Below are 18,603 nucleotides of genomic sequence, written 5' to 3' on the forward strand. Positions count from 1 at the left end.
AGCAAATCTTGCTTGCTCGTTGCCACAGCAGTCAATTTACGCAAATTGAGAAAGCGTGTTAGATTTTTTAATGTGCAATTAAAATGCAATTTATAGGGCGTTTTTATATTCCACATGTAAGAATAATAGTTCTGTAAATGTTAACAAATATCACAGTTACGTCTACTTACAGCCTATCCAGATTAGGAAATAGAAAATAATTTATTCGTATTTATATCTTCATAATATAATTAATACGTTGCAATATACGATGCAGTAGATATATGTGATACATCTAACACACGTAAAATATAGCTCTATCGCGTGCGACGATATTACGAATGAAAAGGTTCGAGTTTAGAACCCACGTGGATTATTTTCCTAAGAATAGTCAACGTTATAATCTGAAGCAACTTAAGCGACTTTTGTGCGCGAATGTACACAGTACGTATAATGGACCAAGTCGATATAACGTGTACTTGCACCGTCTGTTTTCGGTTTAAACGGATTCCTGTTCGTTCCATTGGCTTATGGTATTTCGGTGGAATTTCGTGTAGCGAGCATACGTCAAAGCTCGGTCGATTTTAGCAACGGCGTTCGAACACGCGAATCGTTCGTGCAAATTCCATTCGGCTAAGTATAGCTGTCGAGTGTCGTTCGAGATCGTAATGCATCGTTTCTTAATAGTTTTGCTCGATGCATGGACATCGACATTTCGACGTACCCTTTCCGGTCGTTCTACCAGTTGCAAGCGATTTCGTGGAGCAGGAAAGAGAAGAGAACTCGAATTCCTTGAATTCAATCGCTATTTACATTATTCTTAGACTATTTATTTGAATTTCTTCTTTTAAATATCTTCTATGATTTTCTCCAACAGCGACGCTTTCGTTAATTTATGATCCTTCACTTCCTTCTTTTTTTATTTTATTTAACAGAGATTGTTTAGCTCAAGTCTTAAAAGTTATGGCATAAAAATCAATATCTTTCTTTAATTATGATTTAATTTAATTATGATTTTGATTCTGAATAACTATGATAAAGAGGTAAAATTTTGTTGCTCACTGGTAATCACTGTAGACAACAGAAATCATTTTGTGGTTACATCACTGACAACAGGAATTGTTTTTAGATTATTTGATTATTTGGTAACCAAAAAATAATTTTCGCCAAGGACAACGATTGCCCTTAACCGCATGATTAATCCAATGATTAGCAGTAAAGAAAAAAATTCCAGCATTCATAATGGTTATTCACAACCAAAATAGATAAATCTCAATATTTCTTGATTATTTCACAGTCCGCAAAATTTCTGCAAGATTTGAATGGCTTCCATAAATAAATAAAAATGAACTTCCACTCAATGATCCTTTATCGAAAATTTTGTTTACGGGTTCCTTTTTCTTTCATCGTTTATCGCATCAATCGTTTGCATGGATCATTAACGACGACAGAGAATAGGAAGTTGTTTCAATTGAATTAATTTGGATTATTTTATTGGATTAAATTACTATTTTAATTATTCGATAGTTAAAAAAGATGCCCCGTAGATTGCATTAGAGCGGTGGATTTCTGAAGAGTTCAGCTGTTTAGATGTGTAAAAGGTCATTCACACTGGAGGATCGGTGCTCAATGGGCTCGTGTTGGCACTGTTGACCGAATGGAATCACATAGATAAGTATATCGATTATGAATGGGCCTCCAGGTCCATTCAGTTTGAACGTGACCCAGCCTTGGTCCATCCTCGTCTAGGAGTCCGGTCGCTTTCATTCTGCCACAGTTGACAACTTAGGCTTCTGTTAGAACTACGTATGTTACACGTAATAACTGTCTTCGCATATTGTCATTTTTAATCTCCTCTTGTCGTGGAATAATTGATAAAAAATTAACGTTAGACGATATCTTATACATTTATGGGATATATTCGTGTATAACAGAACTTCTGTAGAGATTAGATTCATACGAGCTAAAAATATAGAACTCGATCGATTAATATTTCGCTATACATTTGGGAAATTTCCATTCTAAGGCCTATCTATATTAATATACAAATTAAAGTTTGAAGTAATTCAATCTTTGGTTTTACAAACTTTCGTCAAAAATCACCACCCCTCTTCAAACGAGAGAACACGAACCAATTGATGAAATATATATATCAAATGGAGAATAAACTAAGCAAAGGAAAATAACACAGCCTCAAGATCAACAAACCGAACTAAACGATAAATTAATCCGATAGAAAGAAAGCAAACCTAAATGATAATCTATTTGTCAAGCTATAGCTAACTTATCGAGCACACGGTACAAAGAAAGAAGGAGGAGCTAACAAAAGCCCAACTAAAAAACAAAAATCCAAGGAAACAAGCTACAAGAGCAAATCGAGCTGATTCATAGATGAGATCCAAGGTCCTAACAGCGATCTAAAGCTCGAGAGATCGTGTTTGTTCGTGGAAAAAAGATAACACGACTGGATTAACATCTCGTGTTGCACCACCAAATCGTTGTCCACCCAAGAACCCCCCCCCCCCTCCCATTCAACATTCGCGGTTTGATGGCCAGCGTTCGTAACTATTTCCAGACGGATTTAATTAATCTTGAACCAAAAACGTCCAGTGGGAAATGGTGGCCTGGCCAACCAGCTCGCCACCTGGCAGAAATAGCAGGACTGTGAAAATGCAACTTGACGTTTCCCCCTTGGTCAGCGACGATCGGAAAGGGGCGAGAACGATGTAAAGGGAGAAACACGCGAAAAATAAACACAGACTTGGCACCTGCCCTCTCCATTAAACCTCTTTACGCGCCACTGTGTTACAATCCAAGTGGTATGAGAAAATGGAATTTTCCAAATTTCTTACAGAAGAATTCTTACTTTTCTTCTTCTTTAGAATTTCATTTTTTCAGATACTTTGAGTTTGAGGTCAGTTAGAAAAAGATTGATACAAAATTTTAAAAAGGGAATTTAATCTCATGATTCTCAATGAACGAAACAGTATATTTTTGTACTTTGTACAATACAACGGTGTGTAATTGGCTGAAATTTTTGGCGATGAATGAATTGTCAATCGATAAGTGACAGAAGAATCATCTTAGATCTGTGTTTCTGTTTTATTTTGTTTCTATCCTTTTAGAATATCCTGCAATTCTGCCTGTATATTTCAATGAAAGACTCACGCAAGTATTCACAAAAGAATAGTGTCTTCCTATGATTTCTAAACAATTGGTGTTACAGCCAATAATAAACTATTGTAACGTATCGATATTCTGCAATAAATAGATATCAACAATTTTCAGAATTAAATACCAGAATACGCTTTGCCACTTGTTTGCTATAGAGGAAGACACTCTAAATTCAAGCTAACGTTAAAATGTGCAAACAGAGTCACTCCAAATATTAAGCTACATCCATCCAGAAGTTCCTACTTAATCTTACAATTTTTCAAAAAAGAAGAAAAAGCACAAAATGAATAAAACTTAATATACTATAGAAGATCAAACTCTAAATTATTCTAACTATATACAGGGTGGTTGGTGACTGGCGGTACAAGCGGAAAGGGGGTGATTCTACGCGAAAAAAGAAGTCGAAAATATACAATAAAAATTTTTCGTTTTTTTTTAATTTTTAAAATTTTTCAATTTTTCAATTTTTATACACCCCCTTTCCGCTTGTACCACCAGTTACCAACCACCCTGTATATAACACATCTGACAATACTATTTAAAACAACCTATCCAATCTATCTGAAAACATTCATCAAAGTTTGCAATAAAATAAAACGAACAAGTTCCATATACGTCATTCGATCGTCGTGAGAATTAAAAATTTTAAGCTGTTGCAGTTGATTAAATATGTAAAGCTAGCGAATTAATTTGCATAGCTAATGATATAATTAAATAATACGACTACTAGTAATAGTCATATTATTAGAACACAATTATCAGTAGCGGTGATTATGTTATAAGATAATTACTAATACGAGCCTACTAATTACCGAGCACGTGAAATTAATCAGCGGAAACATGGAAATTGGGATTCCGGAAGCCGCTGGTCAACCGTTCTAATAATAAAATTCGCAAATTTAATTCACCGGAAACTCATTTCGAAATACCATGGACGCTAGACTGCGGAAGCGTTAAAAGCTCGACGGACACGCTGAAATCTCGTGGCGTGATCCGTTCATCAGGTGCACGCATGAGATTTCGGGAAATTGCGGTAATCGTTTTAGCCACGACGATTTATAGTGGCCACGCGCCGCCACTTCCTGTTCGAGATTTGTCCGACCACGAACCTAATTAGCCTTACCAAACTATATCAGAGTGAAACGGGTTTTCCTTATTATTTATACTATCGAATCTTCTTTGCTTGTGTTATGAATTCGAAAGTCATTCTTGCTCGAGGACATTCTCGCAATTTTACTCGCAGTCGTATTCACAATGACAAAAATTGTAATCATTCTGTTATTATTTTCTTCTTTGTGTGATACTGCTTGACGTATTCGTTTCTTGTTACTCTCTTTTGATATCATTAATTTTAACTCGCAACGCAGTTGCTACTAACAAGTTTGCGCTTCTTGTTCTTATGAATACGTCGCGCTTCACTCCGTCGTTTTGCGAATATTCCAGTTCGCTTCATCGGAACTAAGACAGAAGGATGTGAAGTGAAGGGGAACATTTAAGAAACGACGGGACAAAACGCAAAGTAATTAAGCTGTCCGAAAAGTTTCCTTCGTTTTATAAGGAAGTAACGTAGATGCACAACGTTTTTCCTTTTATATTATTTTATTGAATTATGTATGATCCATTTTGTAGTAATACAACGAGATATAAAGCAGAAAATGTTGTACGCCTCTTTATTATTTCTTTGTAAGACGAAAGAGACCTTTGGGACAACCCAATACTAACAAAAACACGAACAAAATCCGTGAAAGCACAAATACGTGATCTGACCATCGCGAGGGTTTCAAGTTTTAAGGTGTTGTACTTGATTAAATACAAAGCTAGCGAATTAATTTGCATAGCTATTGATACAATTAAATAATACGATTACTAGTAATAATAATATTATTAGAACACAATTTGTTATAACATAATTACTAAATTTTCCTTGTTTTCCATAAACCACATTTCACGTACTGGGTGTAATAAAAAATTAAATAAAACTTTAATTAATTTGAAACTTTATTTAATTTCTCTAAGCAAAGCTGGCAAACCTCGTTCCTGCAACGATAAATTCCAAAAATTCCAATTCGGTGGACGAAAAAGCTACAAAGAAGAAACGTGTAGCACTTTGAAAGCCAGGAATAAATCATTGAGAACACCTTCATCGATCAAAAGGACAATTATAAATTGCTAACCGTGATAAGTATATCTCCTTTATATCTTAATTCACCCCTACTGTTCAATGGTAGTATTTACGTCATGCGACAAGATTTTCTTGCAAATGCGACCAGGCGGTAGGATGAAGTTGCATTACAAGACTTGATTGCAATTTATACAAGATGAGACGTCGATAGCTAGCCCCGTACATGCTACGTTTTGTACTTTGCATACCATCAATTCGCTACGTGACACGGTTGCAAGACTTTTTCCATCACTGGCAACGCCCAAAGTTGCCAAACAAGATCATGTTTCTATGGGTTTGATTGGTCGTGCTTTCGATGCGTAAGTGCATGCTTTCTCACGATAATTAGTTATCGACGAATCGTAGCAAGTCGATACGCCTGTCATTGACGCTATGTTAAAAGATTGCCACCTTCTGCGGAAAATCGCTTGCAAGTTGCGTGACTGCATTATATCGGTTTAGATTACACGCGTAAATTAGGCTTTATGCGCGAATCCCATTATCTCAATGAGCAGATTAATCTGTTGCTAGTCTTTTTCTTTTTTTTTTTTTTTTAGTCTTTACCGTATAATAACGGAATATCATGAGATAAGGTTGCAAATTTATATGCGAGCGAAATACGTAGGTGGATTTTATGGGATGAAACTTCGATGACTCAAATCACTCTGAGACAATTTCATGAGGTAACATTAAATGATTTTGAAGGAACACACGGTTTAACGAATATGCCTGTGTGCTGCAAGTGGAGGCTTTCAAACAATTTTAAGGTACATTTTTCTTTTTTCAAATCAGACTACAGATCTTCTTAACTACAGAACTTCTGTTTGAGAATAATTTACAAAATATTTCAAGTTCAATTTTGACAAATGTAGTATACATATAGAAAAAAAGGAAAGTTTAGTAATTACTAGAATTCAGTAATATTGCTATTAATATAGCATATTATAATATAACATACAATATAATATTGCTCTGCTTTAAATTAAAATTTCTTTTCGTCGGTTTGCTTGCTCTACAACGAAAGCATCACGTAACTCAATGTCGCTGGCCATTTCGAAAATTATCTTTCAAAAGACAACAAATTAATTGGTTCATCTAATAACTGTTAAGTAAAGTATCTGACACATGCTATTAAATGTAATACGTGGAAAATCTAATTGTGCATGAGACACTCTGTATATTTGCTCAACTATGATGAACTGATACGTCAGGTTTGTATATATGTTGAATAAATCAGCTCGAGAGTCAATGCTAAAATTACAGATTACCTCAGAATTCGAGTTATGTCGAAGCAATTAAAAGAGACGACGTTATTAAGTTTTTATACCGGTGTGTACGTGACTGAATGCGATGACGGTACTGCGTGACTTAACACGATGACAATATTATTTGTCATCGCGTCAATGTAGCTCGTAAAATCTTGCCTGACCAGGTTGCAAGAAACTGGATGGATCAGAACGGTTTCGCGAAAGCTTTCTTTTCGTAGTATGTATAGGGCTTAATAGGGCAACAATGGGATTTAATCTCCAGCGGGTCGGAATGTGAATACAATGGTAATGTGACTACCAGATAGCGTATCGAGGATGCAAATCTCCCTACAGACCGTAACTGAATCGCCAGATTCTTTTTTCAAGCGTGAATGCAGCTTTACATAGCATTTGAAGTTTAACTAAGTAGATAAAAGCAACATTATCATGGATAATATCGCAACCTTATACTATCGAAACTTTTATGTTTCCGTTATAACATTCTCTCTTAAGCGTGAATAAGGCTTTATTTCTCGATGATCAAATTATCAATATTAGTAGGTATTACCAATATTATCATATTAATATACTATAATGCGTGTGCATTATTAACATGATATAAGGAAATGCAACCTACATACATGAAAATTTATTTCACCTATTAAATATTGTAATATGTACATCACTTTGAATATCTTTTATGCTTTGCACATGGCAAGCATTTTGTGTATTTTTGCAATTTGAAATTTCTCATAAATGCATAACAATCGACAGTCTAATTACAGCATATTAGTATAACGTGTTGATGATTCACGTCACATGATCTTTCTAAAAAATACCGAATTCAACGTCACATGTTTGAACTCTATTTCCAAGTGCGAACGTGGCCTTACTCGGTACTTCAATTCCATGAAATTAACGCACGGAATGTCAGTATTATTATTATTAGACAGTAATATAGAATTCATGTTAATTCTTACATAAATTATCCACTGAAATTTACATAGTATTATTTCGTTTCTTTCAAGCGCGAACAGGACTTTAATCTATACTCAAACTCCACAGAAACATGATATACGGGCTTGGATAATGTTGCAAGACTAATATAACGAATTATAACATACATCATGCGAATTTTAATATAAATCTCTAACTCGTTTTACACATTATTAACCTGTTTTTTCCCAGAATAAATACGGCTTTACTTGATTTTTAATTTTAATGAATTATGATGTGCGCCTTTCATATTACTACAGATTTTTTCCACATCACAGTATTACACGTAAGTTATGCGAAGTTTAGTATAATCTTCTCACTTAAATTTGTATACGAACCATCAATTTACCTTTCGTAGGCGTGAGCGAAACTTTAGTCAGTAATGAGATAGTCGTTAAATCATAATTTCAATGGTATACCAACTGCAGAATTACTACAAGCTTCTACAATCTCAAACTATAATATTTAGATTCGACAATAAAACGCGTAAACCTTAACTCTACATTAAGCGCCATTAATCTTCCGTTGCTAAGCGCAAATGAGACTCTACTTAGAAATAACATAAATAGTATCGAATCGCGAAGTTGATAGTACATCGAATTTGATGTTACTACGTGATCCTACTATATTAAACTACGACAAATAAATCTGCAATTTTCCACTCAAGGAACCTATATATAATTTCATTCATTTCAGTTCTTCTATTTAGTAATAAAATACGATCGCAACATCAAATTACAACATTGATAGTATACAGTTAATATACTACAATAATGCTGCAATGAAGCTATATTGTATCAAACTGTAACTCGTAAATTCCATGAATCTCAATATAAATCTTAGTTCAACCCTATGTACCATCGATTCGTCTCGTGTCAAACGTGAATGAGGCTTTACCCAATAACGAAATAAATACCATCGACTCGCTAAAATCGAATTAACGCGTATAAATTTCCGTTTCAAACTCAGTTGCCACTTTTCTTGTTTTTCATACCAACTGCCTCGGTATAATAACTCATTTTTCCAATTGGAAAATTAACAAGTCATCGTTATACCGCCACTTTCGTTTCTCCCACGTGTGAAGGGGGCTTTACTCTTCGACGCTGAGTTTTACGACGATGAAAAGAGCATTTTAAATAGATTTTAGTAATTTGTACAAACTTTCGATCTCACTCCTTTCTCTTTAAACTTTCTCTTACTCTTGATTTCTGCCACGTGTGAACAGGCCTTTACTCTCCATTCTCGCTTTCGTTGAGCCTTCAACTGTCGCATCAGGTGCGGCGAGTTTCGTGACGGTTAAAAGATGGATTCACTGAGTCCGACGTTGCGGTAGGTACAAAATCACGATACGAGATCCAGGACGAATCAGTCCTGATGCACCGTTCGAAATAAAGCAGCAGGACTGATCGCGATCGCGACAGACAACCAGCGGCGAAAAATTCACGGCTCCACGGCCCGACACAATGACGCAGCCGCCTTTTTGATGTCAAACGATCAGCCTGATGACGCCGCCGCCAACGATACAGGTTAGGACAACGATTCGATCGACCATCTCACGGACGCGGGCCATTCTCAACCCGTTTCGGGGCTCGCGTCATCTCGTTTCAGATCTGTCTACGGATAAGCAAATCCTGTTGCAAAATCTCGGTGGTAAACGATCGTGTGTCGAGGCTGTGACGTCCGGCCACAAAGCTTCTATCGAGCAAAGAACGAGGGACGAAGGAGGCGTAAAGAGAAGCTTGGCCGATCAGAAAGGGAGCGATGATGGTAGGTTCATGGTAATATGGAGCAGGTGATGATTTTTTTTAAGTTTCAATCGAAGTACATTCCAGGCATCACGGTTTCGAAGATGTACATTTCTTTCAAGATGTCAATTTCGTACATTTCTTCTTCTATCCTATAAAAAGTTTATTAATTATTTTTACGACAAGCTACACTTTAAAATAGGCAAATTGCTAAATGTACTATATTATGTAAACAAGTGATCTATTATACTATAACTATGTTATTTTGTTTTGTTTCCTCGATATGAAGCTTTCTATCGTTTCTATTAGTTTTCTCTGCAATCATCTTCTTTCCATTATTTTTCCATATTATTATAACGAACACGTTTTACATAAAGAATCTTATTATTTCCAAAAAATATCCAAAAATTCTTTATAGAGTCTCGGGTGTCCGGAGATATTTGTCGAATATGCCACATGGGCAGTTTCTCAACGGTCGACGAGAATCGAGCCAGTTACGAAAGACAGAACCAACCTATTCGTGGAGTTGACAGTCAAACGTCGACATTATCGTCCTACGCGTATCTCGGCCCTTTGATCTCAGCTTGCAAGTGAGCTTATCGATGTCCACTACAATTTATCTGTCCGGCTAATCGGATTCCTACACTGCATCTTGTAATAACAGGAATACATAGTTTCAGTCACATCTAGATTAAGATATTATCAGGTTCGATCTACCGAATGCTTAACTCTTTTCCATAGACTAACATCGATGCTCTGATGCAATTATAAAATCAGAAATATATTTCTGATTTGCCAAGAGAATGATTCAGAGAATATGTCGATGTATCCGTTAGTAGAATTTCTGAAATTGAAATTGTGTTGCATTTTTCTCGCGTTTTTTAAAAATTTATTTAAAAATTTCTTACATTTGACGGAAATTTTAGATACTTCGAGCTACTAATTATTCAACTTCCCGTTTTCCTGATACTTTTCAGTGTTCAAGGATTTCTTATCTCCGCCTTTTATTTTCGATTATCTAATTTTTCTGTCAACAGTCTCGAGTAAGAATTTTCTTTCTTGCGATACGTTGCAAGAACTTCTGTAGCTTCAAATTGATTTGCTAAATGTAATGTATTAGTAAGTTATCGATTGGTAAACGTTTCAATAGGAATTATTTATTCAAACGAAAAAGACTTACATGATTGATGATTCTCGGTTAAATAATATCTTGATCCATTTATTATTTCATTCTCAACTGTTTTTATTCTCAGGTAAGAATGTTTTCAAGCTTCAAACTGATTTACTAAATGTACTGTATTAATAGATTATCGATTGGTAAATGTTTCAATAATTCAATGAAATTATTTATTCAAAGCAAAGAATCTTACGTGATCGATGACTCTTGATATAGAATATTTAAATGCATTTATTATTTTGGATAAACGTGACAGGTGTCGTGGGACAGTAGCGCTGGTACACGTAGAATGTCTTGAAAGATGGCTGACAGAATCGGGTCACTCTAGATGCGAGCTTTGCGGCTACAAGTACGCCACTAAAAGAGTACCACGTCACAACATCATCCGTAGTGTTGTAATATGGTTCAATACCGTGATAGTGACTCGACAAGTAAGACATATTCATCGTTCACCATTCACCTAAAGATGATCCACATTATCATTATTTCATAAGTCAATAATTCTCATAATATTCCATATTTTTATGAGAAACATCAAAGTATTCTTTGAATCAATTAATTGTACGCTATGATACCACTTTCACTTTCATTTTCCCCACTATGTTCTTTCAAATTCTTTCACAGAATTCATTATCCTTCTTTTCCAGAAAAATTTTGACAAAATATCATCTTTAGAAAAAATAATTGCAATTCAATTTCTGATTAAAAATAACTCTTTGAAGTAATACAAATGTTATGCTAATATGTTTCTGAATATGCTCTGTTACAGAGCTTTTTGCCTTTGAAATCAAATCAAATTGTCTCGAAGAATACAAACTCTTGTCCCAAATATAATTCATTGAAAGGAAAACGCTATATTTCCAGATGCTTCTAGATATATTGTATCTAGTAGTCACCACGCCATTAGCCCTGTTTTCCTGCTACATCTGTGTCCTGGCTCTAAGAATGTTGCTAAAACGAGGCCTGCAAGAGATGCCCTGGATGATCGTTGCCATGCTTCCCACTTGTTCCCTTACTCTAATCGCTTACTGGGGTTGGATAATTACTCTGGCCAGGTGTGTTCATTACCATTTTCCTTTCCTCCGTTTCTACATCTCACGTATTATATTATATTCCCCCCAAAAAACCAAAAAAGAAAAAAGAAATTCCCAGGCCACACAAAATGAACATAGATATTTGTACACATAATCGAACAGAATCAATCACATTTCATTTCACCATGGGGTTGTATAGTAATTCGGCCAAGTGTTCCAAAATGCTAACACTGGACGTATCATCGAACCCTAAAAAACGACGGATTTTAGATTTGCTTCTTTTTACAATTACCGCAAGCATACAGATAATTTTGCAGAAATCAATATTGATTCTGATTTACATAGAGACACAATTATATAGAATTATCTATTTGAATTAATATCATTTGAATCATACAGAACATTTATTACGCGAGCAGTAGCTCTAGCGTTAATTACCACATGCCTGCATTTTCACGATGATATTACGTTACCTGAAAAGAAGTTCGCAAACCATAATCCATACAAATACTTATATACATAGTCGAAGAAAATTAATCTGACTGTGATGGCGAATTCCATCAAACAACTCGCTCTTCCACTCGCATCATTCTTTTTTCCGTTTCGAATCGCTTTACCTCGCCTTCGCCTCCAACTACAATATTGTCATTTATTCACTATTCTAGCAAAACTATCATTTAGTGGCGTATTACCATTAAATAAAAATATTATGCCAATTCAATGCAGATTTATCGTATCGAGTTTCGTTAACTAAATCACGCTCGTAATCAGGTTCTTATCTTATTTACCAGTCCTGTTCTATAAATCTATCTGGTTAATAATTTACCGATACAACTTAATAACCTGGTTAAGCGACCGTGTAAATTATCAGACTGCACGGGCGTAGATGGCGCCGTTATTGGAGGAGCAATTTCGTCATACGTTTGGTTCCTGACGACTTCAACAACGCTGAGACGAATTCGAGGCAAGAAAGGACCATCGATAACCATCTTCACCAGCAGAGGCCGTACGCGGACGACGAGACGATGGAAATACGCGACGTCACGTCGATCGATCGGTCCGAATGAATCTACACGCAAGATTTAATTGCTGGTAATTTGGTTTCATTAAAAGGCGGCTCTAATCGAGCTGGTTACTAACCATCGAGGACAATTAATCGCATCAAACTGCATGAGTTTCCACGTCGCTTCCGGTTGTCTGTTATCTTCGTATGAGAATAAATCGGAAAGTTGATATAATTTATAAAAATCAGCTGTCAGCATCATGTTCGCCATTATTCTTGCAATAGTGTTATTTATAATTTTGGTTCATCTTATGATAACGATCAATAGTGACTTGCTCAAGATTGTTGTGAAATTTCAAATAGCTGCGCTGTTACTAATAAAACATTAATTCTACTAATTAGGCTGTTACTAATAAAACAATTCCATTGTACGATGGCTTGCTTCTTTTTATTTCGCTGTTATTGTGAGTAATCTTTGCAGGAAGAAGTAGTTCTCTTTTCGTTTTCTGATTTCTGCAAATTGAATAAATTAAAACATGTTAGAGTAAAGATCACTGTTTTCTCATTTTCATATTATTAAATGTTTTAAATTAGAAAATAGTTTCTTAGAAGTTTCTTAATGTACAAAGATTTACGCTTTGTGCATCGAGGAAGATGAAGAACCAGAAAGAGTTGCGTAAGCGAAGAAGATTCAACATAAAGACGAACGAAAGTGAGGATGGAATTTAAATGGAAAATACAGAAGGGAAAAGTTCGAAAATATTTCCTTGCTCTTGTAGAAAGTTATGAGAGTAAAAATAAAAGTTAACTGGGTAAACCAGGTTCCAGAAGTTGTCCACGATTAAAGGTACCGTTGCAGTTCACTTTCGATAGATCGAAAGTTATTACAAGAGAGACGCGTCACGATTTAATTCGGCTAACCCAAAAGAGGGATGATTTTAATTTCTTGCAGTCGGAAACAGCGATGAAAGCAATTCATTTTCATGAATTTTTTTTTAAGTTAACTACTGGTTATATAAGAACAGACTTTTCAGAATGTAAATATAGTTTTCAAGTAGAAATGTAATTTTTGTTATTTCAGTTCTTCTTATTGTTTATCAAGTTTTTGAACGGTCACGTTTAATCATTTTTTTTTAGACTGGCGTGTACGATAACTGAAAAGCCAATTGATATAATATCTTTCTAAACAATACAAATTCAATTTATCTATGGAAAGAAGAATATTTTTCTTCTAAATGCTAGGACTTTCTCATTCTTTTTTCCAAAAACAGATTCAATCCCGGGGTAAACTATCTAACTCTAAATTACATTTTCAAGTGCTTGAATTTTAAATCTTCAGAATATTCGAGTTTTCAAAGTGTCAGATTTACAAATATTTAATGCTAATATCCAAGCTTCTAAATTCCCGAAAGTTCGTCAATTTCTCAACTTGTTAATTTTCATTTTCTCATTCTTCTCATCGCTGTTCCCAATTTTGCAAACTGTTTCTTCTACCAGAAACATTTAACGTTCCACAAAATTCCACGCTTTTATTCTTCCCAGTTTCGCGCTCGTTCGGTCATCGGAGATTCCAATTCCCATCGAAATTAACTCTCTTCTCTCCCAAAAATTCATCCTCTCGATCGAACAAGCGCAACAGGTTCAATCCACGAAGCACCAAAAATGAGCAAGTCTCTCGCAAATACGAATCGTCTCCGATGTTCAATTTTGCGAAAAAAAAATAAATAAATGTTCCGTAAGCATGTGCATCGCATTATCTCATACGAGATACGCGAGAAAAAAGAGGATAGCAGAGGTCATTAAACCACAACCAGCTCTGAATCCTTCGGTTTGCTCTCTTTGCACCACCTACTGTCGTGTATTCCATCTTTGAGCCTCGTCGTTTATTTTTCGGAACCGGCATTTCCCGCTGGCTCTGTCCTCTTATTTCACCAGCACATGCCTCGCAGAAACCAAGAAACTCAATTTTCTGCCCGTTTCACGTGAAATTAGCGGCGATAAAGCGGCTGCGTTTTAATAAGCATTCGTATAATTGCACGCTCCCCTCTCGACGGACAGCTAAGCCGTTTCTGCTCTTTCTACAATGTTTATTGGATTGGCGTTTATCTCGTTAGATAACGTTGTTCGACCTCGAGAAGCCTCGCCATACACACGCCTTGTGATTTCTTTTTAATAAAACCGCTTCTCGCGTTAATGCGAACGAAGGCGGGATTTTTAAATAACAGGGACGTCTTAAGGTTCTGAAGAGTTGCAGGTCTACTTTCAAGAAAAATGGTTTATGAAGTGTGTATGATTCGTGGGATGAGGCGGGCGAAGCTTGCTTTTGAAGTTATATAGGGTGATTTAGAAAATTGTAAGAAAAGATAAATAGTACGGGATAATAAACAGGGTGTCTCACCTGGCTCTGCCACCTTTGATTACTGTCTATCTGCGACGATGCTTGTGCGGTATCGAGGTGGACGTACTGTGCTTTTTTATCTATTCGACCTGTCGATAATTTTAAAACGTCCTGTAAAGGTGGTTTAATCAATACGTCCATTCTTTATTACATATTCTCGTAACTGATATTCAGACGTTTTCGAAACACTACAAACTCACGTCTGTTTTGTATTATCCACTGTGGAGAAAGAAACTTTAAAATTTACAAATCTTAATGTCACTTTTAATGGACGTTGCAAGACCTTTGCAAGATCGAATGGACAAAAGCACAGGTACCGTACAACTTTTGTCTGGAACACTTTTCTGTATCGCCACAAATATGAGAGTATCTGAGGTGGCGGCGTTAGGTGAGACACCCTGTATATGTATGAATTGATATACGAGGTTGGATTAGGTAGAGATTAAGATGCTAAGATTAGATTCTATGGTTTTTCATGAACCAAAATGCGTTCTTTGGTTCTTTCAGGAGGGCAGGTCAAGTTTAAGACTTAGAATCTTGAAGAAGTGAATAAATTAAAAAACCAATTTTTATGTTGTTTGGTGTACTGTATATGTATCTGTAATACGTATAATTTATTTGATGCGACGATTAATATTATATAAATAAATATAATTGGTTTCGAAGGTGGTTGAGAGGCTATAACGAAGATATAAAATATTGCAGTGATCGTATACTACAATATCGAATAACATTCCATCCCGTGAATCGCAAGAAACTAATTAGCAATAGCAGTCTCACTCCGTGAAATCAAGATATGTACAATTTTTCCAGAAAATAACTAAGAACAGGGAAAAGTAAAAGAAGAACATAAAGGCAGTTTATAGAATCTTCTAACTGCAGAAACTATAAATATCAAACATCATTACAGGAATAACGAACGCCCTTAAATTACATAGAAAACTCGTATCAGACATACATATAGCGTGGCAGGTGCAAGTAAGAAGCGAGTCTAACTTTCTAAGAAAATAAAAGAATCCTTATCGGTAACGAAGGGTACATATAAGTACATAAAATCCTAAATAAAAGAAACTTATACACATCGTTCAAATAAATAGATACTCCGATGTCTGTATCAATGGCCATTTGAAAAAACGTTACAACTTAATCCGAGCAATTTCAGAAACTACGCCCCTCTTTCTAATAACAATTACCATTTGCATACGTAAGTTTGAAGCGTCTTGTACCCTTTAATAGCGTTTTTATCTTAATTCCCACCCATGTACACTTGCAACGTACCAGCTCCCACATTCATTTTTCTCTAATAAAACTTCGATTCGGATGTTTCGATGGAAAGTAGATTTACATAATACGCTCATTTGTATTCAGGAAACATAGATAACTTTATCGTTATCGTTGGCAACTGTTTGCGGACTCCTAGGGTCTTCTAGATTTTAGATGGTACCCGGATAGTAGTTATACAGGATTAGTTCATGTAGACGACGACGACACTTCCTGCTTCCACTTGACACGCAAGGTTAGACCTGACACGCAATGCATTTCGTTCTGATGATTAAAGTCTGAATGTTTGAAGTTCTACGACTCACCTTTTGCAATTTCCTTCCCCATTTAGTTTTCACAGGTTTAACACTAAAACGTTACCAGGCTCGATTTCAAAATTTGATTTTAAATCGTACATTCATTGTTATTTCTTTTGTTCGTCTAACTTTATGTAAATTCTTATATTAACAAAAATTGAGAAACTGATTAATCGGATAATATAAGAATTAACACAAAGTTGTATGAACAAAAGAAGTAACAATGAATGTACAATTTTAAATTAAATTTTGGGACCGGTCATTTCTTCGGGCCTTGTAATGTTAAAATGCAGATTTCGAAGCCTTGAAGTTTCATTCTTGAAGGTTGAGCTCTCCCAGCTTGGAGAAACTTCAAAATGTATCTTCCTATATTTTAACATTTAACTTTGAAAGCTTTAAAACTCTAGTTCACGAAGCTTTGCGTTTTAGAACCTGTCAAAGTTCAAGCAAGCAAATGTACGATAATCCTATGATATATCATGAATATTTTCTTACAAACAATAACTTTAAGCTAATTAGGATACACGATCTTGAAAAGCAGATAGATGTATATTAATCCGATCCTCTTTTCTTTTTACGATTAAATTACCAATCATTGAGTTAAGAATTACCATGAATATTCAATTAAGAAAATTACATTCTAATAAATTTTAATTTGTAACCTTATAAATCATTTAGCTACCTAACTGCGTAATCACGATCGCAAGTAACCAGCTCAGATTACTTGCTGCACATATTGTATAATTCATAACCATGACACGGTGATATAATTAAAAATAAGTATACATCAAACTTTATCACATTGATGCAATTAATAATTGTATATCAAATGATGATTGTCCATTTATGAGCAAAAATTAATGTTTAATTTCAAACATCAATTTAGAAACAAATTCTCCTTTTGATGTATGTTCGCAAAATGATTAACTTAATTACTATACAAAGTGATTGATTTAATCACTAGGAAAAATGATTAAATTAATCATGTAAAACGATTAATTTATTCATTTATTCATTAATTAAATAAATTTTCAAATTCAAAGTTCAAATTAAATTTTTAACTACTTGTATAACTCTGTATGAGACTTTATTTCATTTATTTATAACATAAAGATTGTAAATATTATTTCCTCATTAGAATAAAAATTTAGTATAACTGATATTTAAAATAAATTAAGAAAGTGAAATATCTCTCATAAAGAATTATGTTATTTTATCTACTTAATTACGTATCTATTTTCTACTTATCTACTTTATACTTCTTTATTTACTTAAATATCACTCTTAATTATGCATACGTTAATTACCAATCTATTTGTATAGAAATAAATTAAATAGCAACTTAGATAAGTTAGATTAGTAGGTAGATACGTACTAATATTATAATTTGACAATGAATCAATAAAAAGTGGATATAAACGTATGCATACCGTCGTCTTACTTAACTGTTCTAACTTCATTTTCATAAAAATATAATTAACCAATTCAACCATGCCTCATTGGTATACGGAATACGAATTCATGATAATATTATGAAAACTCTACTAAGAAAGAAAAAATATTCAGTCTTTTTCTGCTACTACATATCGAGTAGGTATCGAGCTTCATGAATTTTAAATACAGTTCTCTCAATTTACAAAACTATATAGTGTAGATAGAACAGTTAAAAACTAGAACTACTAAACGTCTATCTGTGTTATACATATCATCAAAATGCAAACATTACCAAATCCTGCGTGAAATGTTAACGGGTTGACTGTAAATCATCAATGGCGTCTCTACTGGCCTCCACAAATTTGCTTTATCGATCATAGATCACCTGCGACGTCCATATTGCAAACTCCTATTCTCTCAATTTCACCCATGCAACCAGCCGACAATCTGCACAAAACAAAACCAACAGTTTAAAGCAAATTTACGATAAACCAATAATTAGCAATTATTAAAATCAATTATATAAAAATAAAACAATAATCGAATTCAAAAGCTCGTTGTACAAGGCACTTATAATTGGCGGTGACTCTAACCTTCAAATATGGCCACCGATGCAACACCAACGGAAAAACTATAACAATATATCGAATAACTACTTGACTTTACGATAATAATAGT

At 34.7% G+C, this 18,603-nt stretch overlaps 2 protein-coding genes across 5 annotated transcripts in view; one reads left to right on the forward strand and one right to left on the reverse strand.

Annotated features, from left to right (window-relative positions):
- Positions 1-18,603, reverse strand: part of LOC117205540 (conserved oligomeric Golgi complex subunit 1) — a 113,256-nt gene that overhangs the window by 48,083 nt on the left and 46,570 nt on the right. For 2 of the 3 annotated variants that reach the window (XM_033444044.1, XM_033444043.1), the window contains exon 2: positions 18,218-18,372. The gene's annotated coding sequence lies outside the window, so the exon portion shown is untranslated. Of the gene's footprint in view, positions 1-18,217; positions 18,373-18,518; positions 18,557-18,603 lie in introns of all 3 variants that reach the window. The other variant, XM_033444042.1, reaches the window with a different exon arrangement.
- On the forward strand, positions 8,856-13,029 carry LOC117205542 (E3 ubiquitin-protein ligase MARCH3-like). 2 transcript variants are annotated; one of them, XM_033444046.1, is made up of 6 exons: positions 8,856-9,083; positions 9,166-9,324; positions 9,721-9,892; positions 10,736-10,910; positions 11,344-11,534; positions 12,385-13,029. In XM_033444046.1, the coding sequence occupies exons 1-6, from the start codon at positions 9,041-9,043 to the stop codon at positions 12,578-12,580; spliced, it is 936 nt and encodes a 311-aa protein (XP_033299937.1). In that variant the 5' UTR covers positions 8,856-9,040; the 3' UTR covers positions 12,581-13,029. The 2 variants fall into 2 exon arrangements, with proteins under 2 accessions (XP_033299937.1, XP_033299939.1); XM_033444048.1 differs by having other exon boundaries at positions 12,400-13,029.

The sequence above is a fragment of the Bombus bifarius genome, unplaced genomic scaffold, assembly GCF_011952205.1.
Source record: "Bombus bifarius isolate JDL3187 unplaced genomic scaffold, Bbif_JDL3187 scf7180000007992, whole genome shotgun sequence".
Lineage (NCBI taxonomy): Eukaryota > Metazoa > Arthropoda > Insecta > Hymenoptera > Apidae > Bombus > Bombus bifarius.

Excerpts from the sequence above, each read along its gene's own strand:
- LOC117205542 (XM_033444046.1), top strand. The coding sequence starts at position 9,041 with ATGTCAAACGATCAGCCTGATGACGCCGCCGCCAACGATACAG. Across the intron at positions 9,893-10,735 it reads CCTTTGATCTCAGCTTGCAA|GTGTCGTGGGACAGTAGCGC; the intron begins GTGAGCTTATCG and ends TAAACGTGACAG. Across the intron at positions 10,911-11,343 it reads CCGTGATAGTGACTCGACAA|ATGCTTCTAGATATATTGTA; the intron begins GTAAGACATATT and ends CTATATTTCCAG.